The sequence below is a fragment of the Varanus komodoensis genome, unplaced genomic scaffold, assembly GCF_004798865.1.
Source record: "Varanus komodoensis strain SLA01 unplaced genomic scaffold, ASM479886v1 scaffold6_2, whole genome shotgun sequence".
Taxonomy (NCBI): Eukaryota; Metazoa; Chordata; class Lepidosauria; order Squamata; family Varanidae; genus Varanus; species Varanus komodoensis.
The window spans coordinates 10,502,909-10,516,948 of NW_025336346.1; the positions used below are offsets into that span (position 1 = coordinate 10,502,909).

At 41.4% G+C, this 14,040-nt stretch overlaps 1 protein-coding gene across 1 annotated transcript in view; it reads left to right on the plus strand.

Annotated features, from left to right (window-relative positions):
• The window catches only part of SYN2 (synapsin II), a 198,988-nt gene that overhangs the window by 98,737 nt on the left and 86,211 nt on the right, over positions 1-14,040 (plus strand). Inside the window, exon 5 of the mRNA XM_044451365.1 lies at positions 7,438-7,527. Within this exon, the coding sequence (XP_044307300.1) occupies positions 7,438-7,527 (90 nt within the window). The remainder of the gene's footprint in view (positions 1-7,437; positions 7,528-14,040) is intronic.

Genomic DNA, 14,040 nt, shown 5'->3' on the forward strand with positions numbered 1-14,040 from the left:
CAATACTAGGTATACTTGCATCCAGCTTCTGCAGCTTTTTTGACACTTACAAATGTTCCTCAGAGCGCAAAAGTCAGCTGTCAGGCCATCTTTTGCAATCCTTTTTTAACAGCCATGACCTCCCCTTCCAAGGTGCTTCAATGGTACCTTGGGGTGGGGGTGTTCTTGTCTGGCAACTATGTTTTAACATTTCCATCTCCCTGTTTTTAATATTTTCAATATTATATAGTTGCCTTTCCTGGCACTAGACCACACCAGTTTATGAAAATATGTTGAATGATAATCGTTGTGTTCACTAAGTAATTGCTGTTTTGGTTTTCATCATATAATTGTATGTCTACGTGTAAGTATGATGCCAATTTGTTGTACGATCATGATATTACCATAGTCTAAATGGGGCTGTCGTATTCAAATCCTAGGAGTTTCTGTGCTGTTATAATTTCCTTATAGAAAAAGACTGCTAAATGCAATATTTCCTGTTACAGTCCTGCTGTAACAAGCCACACCAGGCAGCATGTTAAGTTCTTTGCAAATTTATGTACTTACCAGAAGAAGATATAGCTCACCTTTCCACCTAATAGAGTAGACTTTGGGGCAGTAAACAACTCCCAGAGAACAACGCAAATAACCAACACATAAAGAACAGACACAGCAGGACATATAATTAAAGTCTCAATCCCCTTAAAATAACTAGATTTACAAAAATTCTGCCAGAACAAAATTGTCTTTAACTGGCAACAGAAGCTACAAAGAGAGGTCATGGGAGGTAATTCCACAAGAGAGGAACAGTGGCAGACAAGGCCCTCTCAGGTCTCCCAGTTGATCCATGTATGAGAAGATGCAGAGGAGGAGAAGGACCTCCCTGCTGGATCTTAGGTTGTGGGCAGGATGATTTGGGAGGATACAGTTCTTTGGATACCCTGGACCCAAACTAGCATGGAAATATGTTATTAACTAGTGCAAAAGTTCTAGCATGGGTGAAATATGCTTGTGCAGCCATGTTCCTGTGCTCACATAGTACTTGCTGTATTTTATAACAATGGAAGCTTCCAAAGGCAGCTCCATGTACACTGTATTACAGTGGTTCGGATTCCATGTAACCAAGTAATATGTCACAGTGGCTGTGTTTGACCTTCCCCTAAAAGGGTGTAGTTGGCATACTATAAGAACATAGGAGCCATGCTGAATCTGACCAATTGGCCCATGGTAGTCCAGGATTCTGGTCACACAGTGGCAAACCAGCTGCCCACAGGATCTCAGAAGAAGGATGACTGCAACAGCATCCTTCTGCACAAATTCTCTATCAGCTGGTATATACAGAGGTATATTGCCTTGGACGCAGGAGGTAGCATTCAGTCATTATGACTAGAATATATTGTTAATCTTCTTATCCATAAAGTTGTTAAATACCCTTTTAAAATTCTCCAAATTGCTGGCCATCACTATCATAGATGTGAATTTCACTGTTTATTCATGCACCATGTCAACAAGTACATCTTTTTTTCTGTCCAGAACCTCTCAAAAATCAGTTTCATGGGATAACCTCAGGTTCTCGTATTATAGGAGAGGGAGAACATTCTCTCTCCACTTTCTTTATATCATACATAATTCTGTAAGTCTCTGTTATATCTTTCCTTACTTGCCCTTTTTCTAAGCTAAACCATTTCAGCTTTTGTCACCTTTTCTCACAGGGGAGTTGCTCTAACCCTTTAATTATTCTAGTTGAATTTTTCCACACTTTTTCCAGCTTTACAGTTGCCTTTTCCAAATGGCAGTAGCAGAATTGTGTACAATAGTCTTAAGTGCAGTCACAACTCTCATTTCATTTCATTTCATTTCAATACTGCCTAATAACTAAAGGCTCTCTGGGTGCTTAAAGTTAAAAGTTAAAAACATATAAACAAAGCAAAAAACAAATAAGATACAATAAAATATAAGGCAATAGAACAACAAGACAGTAAAACCACAGCAGTCACAATGAAATTCATGTAGAGGTACAACAGCAGTACAGATAAAATGTGATATTAAAATTAAGACTAATAAGTTAATTGTTAAAATGTTGGTAAAATAAAAAGATTTTAACCTGGTGCTGAAAAAAATAAAGAGTAGAAGCCAGACATACCCCTTTGAGGGCTGCCACAACTGAAAAGGCCCATATCATGGTAGCCTCCCTTTTGACTTACTTTGGAGGAGGGCCTTGGAGAAGGACCCTGGAAGGATGACTTTAGGGCCCAAGTAAGTACATAAGGGACAAGCTGACCCCAAGCTGCTTAGGGCTTTGAATGTTAATACATTGCACTTAATGCTAGCAAAGTTATTCTCAAAATCCTACAAGCTAGGCTCCAGCAGTATGCAGACCGAGAACTACCAGAAGTACAGGCAGGATTTTGAAGAGGGAGAGGAACTAGAGATCAAATTGCCAACATAAGCTGGATCATGGAGAAAGCTAGGGAGTTCCAGAAAAACATCTACTTCTGCTTCATTGACTATGCTAAAGCCTTTGATTGTGTGGATCACAACAAATTGTGGCAAGGGCTTAAAGAGATGGGAGTACCAGACCATCTTATTTGTCTCTTGAGAAACCTATATGCGGGTCAAGAAGCAACAGTGAGAACTGGGCACAGAACCACTGCTTGGCTCAAAATTGAGAAAGGAGTTCGGCAAGGCTGTATACTGTCGTCCTGTCTATTTAACTTATATGCAGAGCACATCATGAGAAAGACGGGCCTAGATGAATCACCAGTTGGAATTAAGATCGCTGGGAGAAATATCAACAACCTCAGTTATGCAGATGATACCACTCTCATGGCAGAAAGTGAAGAGGAACTAAAGAGCCTCTTGATGCGGGTGAAGGAGGAGAGCGCAAAAGTTGACTTGAAACTCAACATTAAAAAAACTAAGATCATTGCGTTCCGTCCTCTCACTTCCTGGCAAATAGATGGGGAAGAAATGGAAGTAGTGACAGATTTTATTTTCCTGGGCTCCAAGATTACCGCAGATGGGGACTGCGGCCAAGAAATTCAAAGACGCTTGCTCCTGGTGAGGAAAGCTATGGCAAATCTAGACAGCATACTAAAAAGCAGAGACATCACCCTGCCAACAAAAGTGCGTATAGTCAAGGCTATGGTTTTCCCAGTTGCAACGTATGGCTGTGAAAGCTGGACCATAAGGAAGGCTGAGTGCCGAAGAATTGAAGCCTTTGAATTGTGATGCTGGCGGAGACTCTTGCGAGTCCCTTGGACAGCAAGGCAATCAAACCTGTCCGTCCTAGAGGAGATCAACCCTGACTGCTCTTTAGAAGGCCAGATCCTGAAGATGAAACTCAAATACTTTGGCTACCTAATGAGAAGGAAGGACTTCCTGGAGAAGAGTCTAATTCTGGGAACAATTGACGGCAAAAGAAGAAGGGGATGGCAGAGGATGAGGTGGCTAGATGGAGTCACTGAAGCAGTTGTTGTGAGCTTGAGTGGACTCTGGGGGATGGTGGAGGACAGGAAGGCCTGGAGGAATGTTGTCCATGGGGTCGCGATGGATTGGACACCACTTCGCAGCTAACAACAACTAACCTTTGAATTGGCCCCAGACTTCAACTGCAAGCCAATGCAGCTGAAAGAGGACTGACATAATATGTTTTCATTATACAGTCCCCATTAAGAGTCTTGCAGTTTTATTTTGAATCATTTGAAGTCCCCGGACCATTCTCAAAGCATCTGAATACAGTAGTCCAGATGAGACCTTACCAGAGCATGGAGTATTATAGGTAGTCTTTGTCTGTCCAGAGTTATGGTTGATGCTCCAAGGTGTTCCATGCCACTGAATCCAATTTTGGACAGTTCAGGATCCAGGAGCACCTTCAAATTACGAACTTTGTCCTTTAGGGAGAGTGCAAGGCCATCCAGAACAGGTTGAGTATCACCCAGTTGGATAGATGAACCACCCACAAACAGAACCTCCCTCTTGTCTGGACTGACTCTCAGTTTATTGGCCTCATCCATTACCAGTCCATTACCATAACCAGACACTGATTCAGAGCAGCCACTGCTACATCTTGATTTGATGAAAACTCAAGGTACAACTGAATGTTATCTGCATATTGATGGCACCTCAGCCCAAATCTCAGTATAACCTCCCCTAGCAGTTTCATGTAGATGTTAAATTACAGAGGAGATAAAATAGAGTCCTGTGGTACCCCATGGCATAGCAGCCATAGTGCAGAGCAGTAGTCCCCCCCAGCACCACCTTCTGGAAGTGGCCAGTCAAGTAGAAGAGGAACCACTGAAATGCTCATATTCCCAACCCAGGCAGCCTGCCCAGAAGGATCAATGCCATAATCGATGGCATTGAAAGCCTGTGAGAGGTCCAGGAAAATCAACAGGGTCTTTCTCCTGGCTAAGGTCATCCCAGGGTGACCAAGGAAGTTTCCATTCCAAAACAAGGCCTGAAACCTGATTGAAATGGATCTAGAGAGTTCGTTTCATTTAAGAGTGTTTGGAGCTGTTCAGCTATCACCCACTCAAACAACTTGCCCAGCAAGGGAATATTGACCCCTGACCTATAGTTGTTAACATCTTCTGGGTCCCAGTTAAGCTTTTTCAGGAATGGCTTAATCACAGCCTCTTGTGGGAGCATGGTATCACTCCCTCAGGGCAGCATTTACAGCTTCCTGGACCCAAATACAAATTCATTCCTTAATTCTGATAATAAGCCATGACGGGCAAGGGTCGAGCAATACAGGAGGTGGACCAGACTAGGCTAAGTATCTTGTCCACATCCTCAGACCTCATTAACTCATCCGCTAAAACTGGGCCAGACAATGATCTGTATACCTCTGTTAAGGGAACTGCATTAATTCTGGAGTCCAACTCAATCCAAGCAAAATTCATCACAACAAGCTACTGAGGATTCCACAGTTTCTTTCTCTGGCCCAGTTGGCAATAGGCCATGAAACACTTGGGGAAGCTCTGCTGGGCAACACGGAGAAGACGCAGTGCTTGTGGAGAAGAACTGCCTCTTTGCCACCCTTACTGCAATGGAGTAGGCTCGATAATGAGCTCCAACCCATGTTCCATTAGTTTTCCTCCACCTGCACTCTCGCCATCTCCCTCTTGCTTCATTGCAGTCAGGTGTATATCTAGGGACTGGCCAGACTCTGCTCAAGGGAAGAGGGTGCTTGGGTGCATTCATGTCAACCACCCGACACATCTCCACATTCCACAGGGCTTTCACAGGAGCACTCGCCATACCAGCTGGAACTCCCCCGCCCCACCCCCAGAACCTTTTGGAAAGCATCAGGATCCATTACCCTCCAGCGGAGGCCCATTTTCAAAGTGCAGAACAATACAAAGTGCAAGCAGTCCGGACTAGTGTCTTGGGCATACAGGGTTCCTGGTGAGAGAGAGACAGAATGAGAGAGAGAATTCCTATAGACCATGGCACCACTACCCCCAGCCCTCATACCTGCCCTGATGCTGAACCAAGTACAGGCACAACTGGGAGACACTGACTCCTCCCTGTATATCCACCCAAACTCTAGGTCATGCATGCCATATTGACTGCCTCATTCACAATTAAATGAGCAGTAAATCCATTTTTCCAGAGGGATATAAATATAGGCAGGTAAAAGAACCAGTGATATTTCAGCTTTTTTCTCCTTTTATCTCCACACTTGAAAAATCACATAGATAACTTCTCTTGCAGTGTACAGATACCAGATAAAGCCAGTTACCATAAAATTCTGCTGTTCTGCTAGGTGTATACCATTTCAGCTATTAACATGCATAGAGTTGTCAAGTAAATAACTAGAGGGGACTTGAAAAACTAATTAGTATCATGAAGTGATCTGATTATGTCGACCTTTTTTGTAGACTACTGTATTTAAAGATTAATTTAGATTTGTAGTTTGCTAATGGCCATGGTTTTTTTCTTAGTTAATGAAAGTGACAAATCCTTCATTTATAAAGCCCATTTATTGTTTTGATAATTTTCAGTTTTCATTTTCTATTAAATTAGTAGGGGAGTCAAAAAAGTGTTGTATTTAACACCAATGCTTGCTCTTATTTCTGATCTGCTTGTTGTTTTAAGAAAGAGTGATTTCACGGGGTCTATTTCCTTTGTTGCTATTTTGTTTTGTTATGACTTACATGCTGTTGTAGTTGCTCAGGTTTCTTTTTAAAGAAGAACAAAGCATGACAATAAATGCAGTAATGCAGAATTTGTTACTTGAAATGTTGAGATCCAACTCTTCTTCATCAGCATCCCAAAAACCAGTTTAAACCATGCCATGACCCCAGTGATGGTTAAAGCTCTATCTCTACTGCTCAGGCCAATCCAGAACATATTGATATCTGCAGTTTTCTTTTAAAATGTCTTTGAGACAATTTGCAGCTGGGAGCAGGTGTCTTGTCTGGTTTGACTCTGTGTGTATTATTGGAAAAGCACAAGCCCCTCATTCATAGGGTCATTCTTCTGTGTCGGGGTGGACAGATACAGGATCTACTTTATTTTCTTAGCAAAACCATAAGATCTGCCAGGTGCAAAAGACATACAATTAGAGTTAAAGAATTCTGAGCGCTGGAATTTGGTTTGAATACCAAAACTGAATGAAGCTCACCATCCACAAGAAATCTCTTCTTGGTTGCCCTGTGCTTACTTGATTTTAGCAATATAATTTTATTATATTTCTTGGGGGAGTGCAGTTAATTTTGTTGCTGTTGCTGTTAAACAGCTGGTAATCAGACATCTTTGTAGTGAAACTTATCCAGAAACCTAGTAGATTCTGATTTACTTTCTGTCTGTCAGTGTGTAATTTGCTTTATAACTTTGTGTAAAACCAAGAGAGCTATTGATTCTGAAGAAAAAGTTCTGTGAGAACTCTCACAGAAATGGGAGTGAGAAGGATTAGAAATGAGGAAATGGAGACGAAAGCTCCCAGTGTGTGTGGAATGACTGGTGGTTTCGCAAGAGGCTAACATTTGCATAGTGCTAGGATTGTCCTGTTTGGAACCTTAATTCTAGACACATCTATCTAGAAGGATGTTGAGAAAGCTCAACATCCTTTGAGAAAACTCATGTAAAGGGTGCTATTATCTCAATGTTGGATAATCTTAATTTACACATTTTACTATTCATACACGGGAGGTGGTTGAAGCCCCATCGGTGAGGGTGTTCAAGGATTGGCTGGACATGCACATGGTAGGCATTTCATGAGCAGAGCTGGCTGGAGCCAGGGGTCAGACTAGATGGCCTGGGAGACCCCTTCTGATTTACTCTATGTTTCTACATTTTCTCTCAGCAGGTGGATGATAACCTATAAGATTATAAGATATTCTGAAGTTGCATCTTGAACTTTTAATAAATAGTAATTATACTATCAAATAACAGTGCTGTGGTCATTTCTGTGTAATGTACTTTTAAATTTTTACTTCATGTCTTCTGCAGTTTGCCCAATTAGTGTCCATCTACAGAACCTTGGGACCAGAGAAATTTCCTCTAATTGAACAAACCTTTTACCCAAATCACAAGGAAATGGTAAGTGCAAATAATACACATAAACTTCAGTTGTTTCTACGTGGAAAGGAAATGAGCTATTAAAAACATGGTTAATTTTGTCCCTCTACCCACCATCCTGCTGATATTAAATGCTACTGAGACTTTTTCAGCTTCCCATCTGAAGCATTTCAGGTTATGAAAATGGAGGGGAAATTCCCAACAGGGTATTTTTTTATGCTGCAGACATTGAAATGAAGGATATACTTATTCATATGCATTCAGTTAAACCACCTGTTTATGCTGAGATGATATTGTGGGTTTTCTGGATTATACAATCAGTATGGATTGCTGACCTTTTTTTAAAAATGCATTCGTTTAAGAGGTTATTATTAAGTATTTCTGTTCTTTTAAACAGTCCTTAAATGTTCATTCTTGTGCTAACAAGCATTTTTCCTCTCAATTTCAAATAGATGTAGTAATGGACTGCTGTCTGGATATGCATGCTTCCTTTTGCTTCTGGTAGTGGAACTGTATTTACTAATTTTATTTTTAAAATACTGGGTTTAACAAAAGAAAGTCTGCATAAAACAAAAGAACAAGGTTCCAAATATTTTCATTGATCTAAGTAATCAACCAAAACTTTGTGGTCTCCAGAACACAATGGGATTATCTTGTGACTTTACACTGTGCATCTGACACTCAGGACAATGCCAGGAGTAATCTACTACTCCTTTCCCCAGCTCCAGGCCTGGATCTGAGGAGATACAGATCATTTCTTTTTGTGCTGCAGCTCCAAGGCACTTGGAGCACCTTAGAAATTAAGAGTGAAAAGAATCCCTGGGCCTCTTTTCTTCTTTTGAATTGGGGTAGGAATCATCCTGCAGTTGCACTTTGCTTCGGATGTGCACAGAAGTCTTGGAAACCCAGGGCAGCCGCAGAGACGATTGTGTTCACATGCATACTCTCCCCTTCTCCAGTACACACACACACACACACACACACACACACACACACACTATGCTTCTGAGACAGGGCTTCCTCTCTTTCTCTGAGTGGAGGGTTGGGGATTGTTGTCACTGTGTTTCTGAACGTTTCCAAAGCAAGATCCCGTCTTCTTCCCATTTCTAAACTGGAGGATGTATGGGGATCATCCCCACAGTTGCATTCTATTCTGTGCATCTCCAAAGCATAGTCCAAATTTTCATTATTTGTTTTGCCCATTATGACAAAAGGATATATATTGTACTAGAAAGGGCTACTAAGTGAAATACATGGAAAAGACTTGCAAAATTAAAAAAGAAAATAACCAATATGGACAGCTTGAAATCTTGAAATGAAAATATCATATTTGGGGGGGAAATCATAGGTAAACATGGGTTTGGGAAAAGTCAAACAAAAATATGTGTGGGGTTATAGTCCTATGTGGCTGCCTGCAGCCTTCTGAACTGAGAAGGCTATGAGCATCCAGTCAAGTGTGAGAGAACAGTGGCAAGCTTTGTGTCCGTAATGCCCTCTCTTTCAAAAACATTTAGATGGCCTGTTTTAGTCATCAAAATGTTTTCCTCCTCTTCCCAAAAATGCTGAGGTTGGATTTAGCAGAAAGTGGTGGTGTTTTGCCATTCCCTCTTCCCAGAAATTTTCATGTTGCCTGTCCCAATGACAGTCTTCAATTCTGGGGGTGTCAGTTGACATTGCAAGAACCAACTTAGCCAAGTGGTTGAGAGGGTGGGGGATGCTTTGAAGGGCAGAGTCCCTGCTGTGACTTCAGAAGGCTTTTCCAACTTTGCAGGTAGGGCTCTGCCTTTTCCTGTGGCCAGTTAGACAGTGTCTTCTATCCCAAGGGTTCCCCCTACCCGAAGCTCTGAATGATCTATGCACTGCTATTAGTAAAGAAACAGACCTTACACACCACTGTGCAATTTTTTACCATTTATTTTTAAGGCACCCACAATAAGCAGCCACTTATGTTGAAGTGCCTAAGATCTAGTGTTCTGTCATCTATGGAGGCAAAGGTCATATGATGGACTAGATATACCAAAATAATCTAATGTAAAAGTCACTCTGAAATACTTCATTTTGCACAAAACGTACATGAATGTCGAAGAAAAATCATTTTCATAAAATTGAAGGAAAAATTTAAGAGAGACAACTTGAATAATACATCAGGCTGCCCTTGTTGATGGACTTAAAATAAAAAAGTATCATAAGTTAGTTATAGAGTAGAAAGCAGTGTATCCATACTCAATCCTGTACAAAACATACAATTATTGTTTAATTTGCAAGGGTTGGGGTGGGGGAGAGAATCTTACAGTATATGTATAAAAAACAAATGACACAATCCAGTGTAATGTTCTTCCCTTGTAGTACTTTAAGCAGCTGCCATTTATGTGAGGCTTGAATTTCTGGTTGGATTGTGACCTAGATTAACCACATGTGCTAAAAAAAATGTATAATCATCCTCTGTAGATGCACTTTTCTGGGAATCATTGTGGTATAACCAAAAATGTAAGCTTCTGCTATCTACAATAATTACTAAAGCATATTCAGCTGTCTAAACATTACATTGACATTAAATCATGTTTTCAGAAACATTTTTGCACTCCACTGTTTGTTTTAGGAAGTGGGTATCCTTCATATCATGTATCTCTACATATCATGTCTCTTTATAGAAAATAGATCAAAATGTATCATGGTATCACGAGAGATACATGAAAAGGTTAGCACCCTTTAAAGAAGTACTATATTTAAATGCAGAAACCAGAAAATGAATGCTGACTATCATGACATAAAAACATACAAACTGTGGCAGTTCCTCATGATGCATCCATATCCGTTTTGAAAGACATAACACATGGGAATGAGCCGATGCACTATAACTAATCTATTAGATTTATAGAATCTTCTGTTTCAGCAGCTTAATATATTCGCTCGGACTTACGCTTACCAGAAACATTATTAATGCCTGAGTTCATTAGAATATGCCTAAAAAGTAAGGTCTAAACCAGTTGGTGGTGAAAAGAGACTTCGATGCTGAAAAGATCTATACTCCATAGGAACCTGGAATGTAAGATCCATGAATCAAGGCAAGCTGGATGTGGTCAAACAAGAGACGACAAGACTGAACATCGACATCTTAGAAATCAGTGAACTAAAATGGAAAGGAATGGGTGAATTTAATTCAGATGACCATCAGGTATACTACTGCGGGCAAGAATCCCTCAGAAGAAATGGAGTAGCCTTCATAGTCAATAAAAGTAAGAAAAGCAGTACTGGGATACAATCTCCAAAATGACAGAATGATCTCAGTTCGAATCCAAGGCAAACCATTCAACATCACAGTAGTCCAAGTCTATGCCCCAACCACTGGTGCTGAAGAGGTTGAAGTTGACCAGTTCTATGAAGACCTACAACACCTTCTAGAATTAACACCCAAAATTGATGTCCTTATCATCATGGGGGATTGGAATGCTAAAGTAGGAAGCCAAAAGATAACCGGAATAACAAGCAAGTTTGGCCTTGGAGTACAAAATGAAGCGGGGCACAGGCTGGTAGAATTTTATCAAGAGAATAAGATGGTCATAGCAAACACTCTTTTCCAACAACCCAAGAGACGACTCTACACATGGACATCACCAGACGGTCAACACAGAAATCAAATTGACTATGTGCTTTGCAGCCTTAGATGGAGAAGCTCTATACAGTCAGTAAAAACTAGCCCAGGAGCCGACTGTGGCTCAGATCATGAGCTTCTTGTTGCAATATTTAGGCTTAAATTGAAGAAAATAGGGAAAAGCACTAGGCCACTCAGGTATGACCTAAATCATATCCTTGATGAATATACCGTAGAGGTTACAAATAGATTTAAGGAATTAGATCTGATAGACAGAGTGCCTGAAGAACTTTGGAAGGTTCGCAACATTGTACAAGAGGTAGCAACCAAAACCATCCCAAAGAAAAAGAAATGCAAGAAAGCAAGATGGCTGTCTGAGGAAGCTTTACAAATAGCTGAGGAAAGAAGGGAAGCGAAAGGCAAGGGAGAAAGAGAAAGATACACTCAGTTGAATGCAGAATTCCAGGGAATAGCTAGAAGAGATAAGAATGCCTTCTTAAATGAACAGTGCAAAGTAATAGAAGAAAACAGTAGAATAGGGAGAACCAGAGATCTCTTCAAGGAAATTGGAGAGATGAAGGGAACATTTCATGCAAAGATGGGCATGATAAAGGACCAAAATGGCAGGGACCTAACAGAGGCAGTAGAGATTAAGAAGAGGTGGCAAGATTACACAGTAGAACTATACAAGAAAGAGCTTAACGTCCCTGATAACCACGATGGGGTGCTCACTGACCTCGAGCCAGACTTCCTGGAATGTGAAGTCAAATGGGCCTTAGGATGTCTGAGCAACAACAAAGCTATTGGAGGTGACAGTATTCCAGCTGAGCTATTCCTAATCTTAAAAGACGTTGCAGTAGAAGTGCTACACTCAATATTCCAGCAAATTTGGAAAACTCAGCAGTGGCCACAGGATTGGAAAAGGTTAGTTTACATTCCCATCCCAAAGAAGGGCAATGCCAAAGAATGTTCAAACTACCGCACCATTGCACTCATTTCACATGCTAGCAAAGTTATGCTCAAAATCCTACAAGCTAGGCTCCAGCAGTATGTGGACCGAGAACTACCAGAAGTACGGGCAGGATTTCAAAGAGGCAGAGGAACTAGAGATCGAATTGCCAACATACGCTGGATCATGGAGAAAGCTAGGGAGTTCCAGAAAAACATCTACTTCTGCTTCATTGACTATGCTAAAGCCTTTCATTGTGTGGATTACAACAAATTGTGGCAAGTTCTTAAAGAGATGGGAGTACCTGACCATCTTATTTGTCTCTTGAGAAACCTATATGCGGGTTGAGAAGCAACAGTGAGAACTGGACATGGAACCACTGATCGACTCAAAATCGAGAAAGGATTTCGGCAAAGCTGTATACTGTCGTCCTGTCTATTTAACTTATATGCAGAGCACATCATGAGAAAGGCAGGCCTAGAATCACCAGCTGGAATTAAGATTACTGGGAGAAATATCAACAACCTTAGTTATGCAGATGATACCACTCTCATGGCAGAAAGTGAAGAGGAACTAAAGAGCCTCTTGATGCGGGTGAAGGAAGAGAGCGCAAAAGTTGGCTTAAAACTCAACATTAAGAAAACTAAGATCATGGCATCTGGTCCTCTCACTTCCTGGCAAATAGATGGGGAAGAAATGGAGATAGTGACAGATTTTATTTTCCTGGGCTCCAAGATCACTGCAGACGGGGACTGCAGCCAAGAAATTCAAAGACGCTTTCTCCTGGGGAGGAAAGCTATGGCAAATCTAGACAGCATACTAAAAAGCAGAGACATCAGCCTGCCAACAAAAGTGCGTATAGTCAAGGCTATGGTTTTCTCAGTTGCAATGTATGGCTGTGAAAGCTGGACCATAAGGAAGGCTGAGCGCCAAAGGACTGAGGCCTTTGAATTGAGGCGGAGACTCCTGCGAGTCCCCTGGACCGCAGGGCAATCAAACTGGTCAGTCCTAGAGGAGATCAACCCTGACTGCTCTTTAGAAGGCCAGATCCTGAAGATGAAACTCAAATACTTTGGCCACCTAATGAGAAGGAAGGACTTCCTGGAGAAGAGTCTAATGCTGAGAACAATAGATGGCAAAAGAAGAAGGGGACGGCAGGGAATGAGGTGGTTAGATAGAGTCACTGAAGCAATTGGTGTGAGCTTTAGTGGACTCCAGGGGATGGTGGAGGACAGGAAGGCCTGGAGGAATGTTGTCCATGGGGTCGCGATGGATTGGACACGACTTTGCAACTAACAACAACAACAAACCAGTTGGCCATTTATTTTAAATAAAAATAGTGTTGGTATATAGTTCTTGTTTTCTTCATTGATGCACAGTGCCATCCAATGTGGCTGCCTGTAACTTTCTTTTCTGAAATTGGAGGATTATGGGTATCCAGTGGGGGGTGAGTGCTCCACCAGCTGTCCAAGATACTTAAATGGCCAGTTTTAGCTGTCCAGGTGTTTTATATCAGGTCATGAAGAAAAGAGATGGAGGCTCACCAGGATTCCTCACTGAATGGTGATGCTTCATTCCTCCCCTCACTGCCCCTCAGAAAAACCCCACCCCCCCAGTGTGGCTTTGAGGTCAGTCTCATGACCCCAGAGCAACAACCAGCACTGAAGGAACTGCATTGACTGTAAGGGCAAAGGGAGGGTGACCTGACCTTGAAGCACTTCTCTGAGGTTTGGAGTGGGACTCAAAATTATCCTATGGCTGGCTAGACAGTGTCTGGCAGTCAAGCTCTCCCTCACCTGAAAAAAAATAGAGGTTATGGTTCAGTATGCATTAACTTTTTAACATATAAATCAGATTCCACTGAAATTGTAACTTCTTGATAGAATTCTAGTTAAATTTTTTTGAGTGAGCTCACTGTTCAAACTGAATTATCTTTGCATTGCCTTTAGTGCAATCAATACAACATGTGTGCTATGTTTTGAGTACATAATAC